Genomic DNA, 1919 nt, shown 5'->3' with positions numbered 1-1919 from the left:
TGTGTGTAACTACGGTGGACTCGCAACAACGGTGCTAGCTGTCGGCTAATTCAGCTATGCGCATGCGCCGCATACTTTATACGAATCACACACGCCTCACTCTTCTGCTTTTAGGTTTACGATGCTGCAACCAACCAAAACACTTTGTTGTCCAGCAGGTATCGGTTTTCATGGACTTTACAAGTTAATATTCCCCACTGACTCTATAAAAGTCACGTTTTCTGCAGTCACTCACCCAGTAATACTTCCATGATGGCTTTTAAGAACTTTGTCGAAACAAACAAACAAAATCACATTTATAATTTATTTCAAAACGTATACAGGTTTCTGGTTTAGTGTGAGCCCATTCATCCTAATGTCTCAGTCTCTTTGGTGGGCTTGGTGAAGGCATTCATTATTCAACTAGTGGTTTTCTTTTTGTTACTTTTCCATTAAACACAACACAAACAACATGTCAGTGTGTATATTTTGCACCAAATTTCGATTCCGGGTTCAAATCAGTCATTAAAATTCAGCTAAAGAAGAACATTTCTTTCAATCCCAAAAAGGTTACGTTAGGAGCGTAAAATTTATTCTCTTTTTACAACTGTTTGCATCGCTGACTGTTTTTAGCTTTCGAACAGCTTTTTGAAGGCTGAGCTGATCTCCTGGATCATGTCTGACGTGGTGGTGGACCTGCCGTGCCGCTGGAATGCTTGACTGTTGCACTGCCTGGTGAGCGAACAAGCACCAAATGCAGCAACTACTGAGGGATTCATACTATAGGGGAGCAAAGGGAAAGAAGAAGGGGGGAAAAAAAGAGAATATACATCCAAATAAAGTGAACACGTACATTTCTCTGTGCAACATCACACTTTATGCATTCATTACATAGGAAAAGCCAAAAAATCATCGTGAGAAGTGGTCAGAACATTTGGTGATAATTTTTATACACTCTCAGCATGTAAATCAGTGCACTCTGTAGGTAATGTGTGTAAATATATTTTTTTAAAAAAAACTATTTTTTATCCATTGAGCCCTGAAAAGCTTGGCCTATACATTCATTCAAACATAGCACAAAAAGCAAAAATCATGCCTTCACCTTCTGATCATTCCTGCTGTGGAAGCAGCATGGGCCCAGTGTGCCAGCACTCCCATAGATCCAGAAAGGAGATCCCCCTGTCCACCGCATCGTCTCCCGCTGCCTTCTAAATTGCATGAGTACACTACAAACAGCAGCACACGACACAGCGTCACAAAAGGAGCTCCGAAGCATCTGAGAATAAACAGAGTGAACGATCAGCCGGAAGAAACTAAAGCACGTTCTGTTTGATGCCAACCTTTGCTGCCATCTGTGATGAAATCCTGCTCCCCCTTCAGCACCAAGGTGAGGTTGCCCATAGCTACACTGAGCTGCATGACGCTCCGCTGATAATCACTGCTGTCCATGGGCTCATGGTGCTAATGCACACAGACAAGGTAAAAAGACACACATCAGCATAGAGGATCACATGTTATTTGCTGTCAACTAGTGAGTGGGACTGAATTGTGCCAAGAAACTTACCAATGCCTCATACAATCGAGTGAATTCCATGAAGTTAGGCGTAAGGATGCCCTTCTGGTACCCTTGGATAACAGATGGTTGCTGTGTAACCAGCCATAATCCATCCTGTTAAGAATGATCACACACACTATGTATGACTTAGCAAATGAAACACCTTCTGCTCCACAGCTGGGACTTTATTTTATCAAGACTTACTGCATCAATGACTATGGGGATATCTCTTGCTTTCGACTTCTCAATGACCTCCTGAAATAGAGAGAGAGAGAGAGCACAGGGTCTGTCTTTAATAAGCCTTCCGTTGGGGTGGGGGGAAAAAAAGAAGAAGTAATTTATCAGCCACCAGTAACACTTGTGCTATAACAAGTGCTAGCAATAA

At 42.3% G+C, this 1919-nt stretch overlaps 1 protein-coding gene across 1 annotated transcript; it reads right to left on the bottom strand.

Moving 5' to 3' along the window:
* Positions 1-279: 279 nt before the first annotated feature.
* On the bottom strand, positions 280-1897 carry LOC102210139 (ATP-dependent (S)-NAD(P)H-hydrate dehydratase; the record flags this gene model as incomplete). The annotated part of the gene is made up of 5 exons (XM_005755875.1): positions 280-759; positions 1082-1205; positions 1320-1440; positions 1544-1648; positions 1739-1897. Coding segments are annotated over 5 exons (660 nt in total), but the record flags the coding sequence as incomplete, so codon positions are not given.
* Positions 1898-1919: the final 22 nt, after the last annotated feature.

The sequence above is a fragment of the Pundamilia nyererei genome, unplaced genomic scaffold (assembly GCF_000239375.1).
Source record: "Pundamilia nyererei isolate P.nyererei 1_Seehausen unplaced genomic scaffold, PunNye1.0 scaffold04171, whole genome shotgun sequence".
Classification (NCBI taxonomy): Eukaryota; Metazoa; Chordata; class Actinopteri; order Cichliformes; family Cichlidae; genus Pundamilia; species Pundamilia nyererei.
The sequence above is the reverse complement of the archived record's forward strand: the minus strand, read 5'-3'. Positions and strand labels throughout refer to the sequence as shown.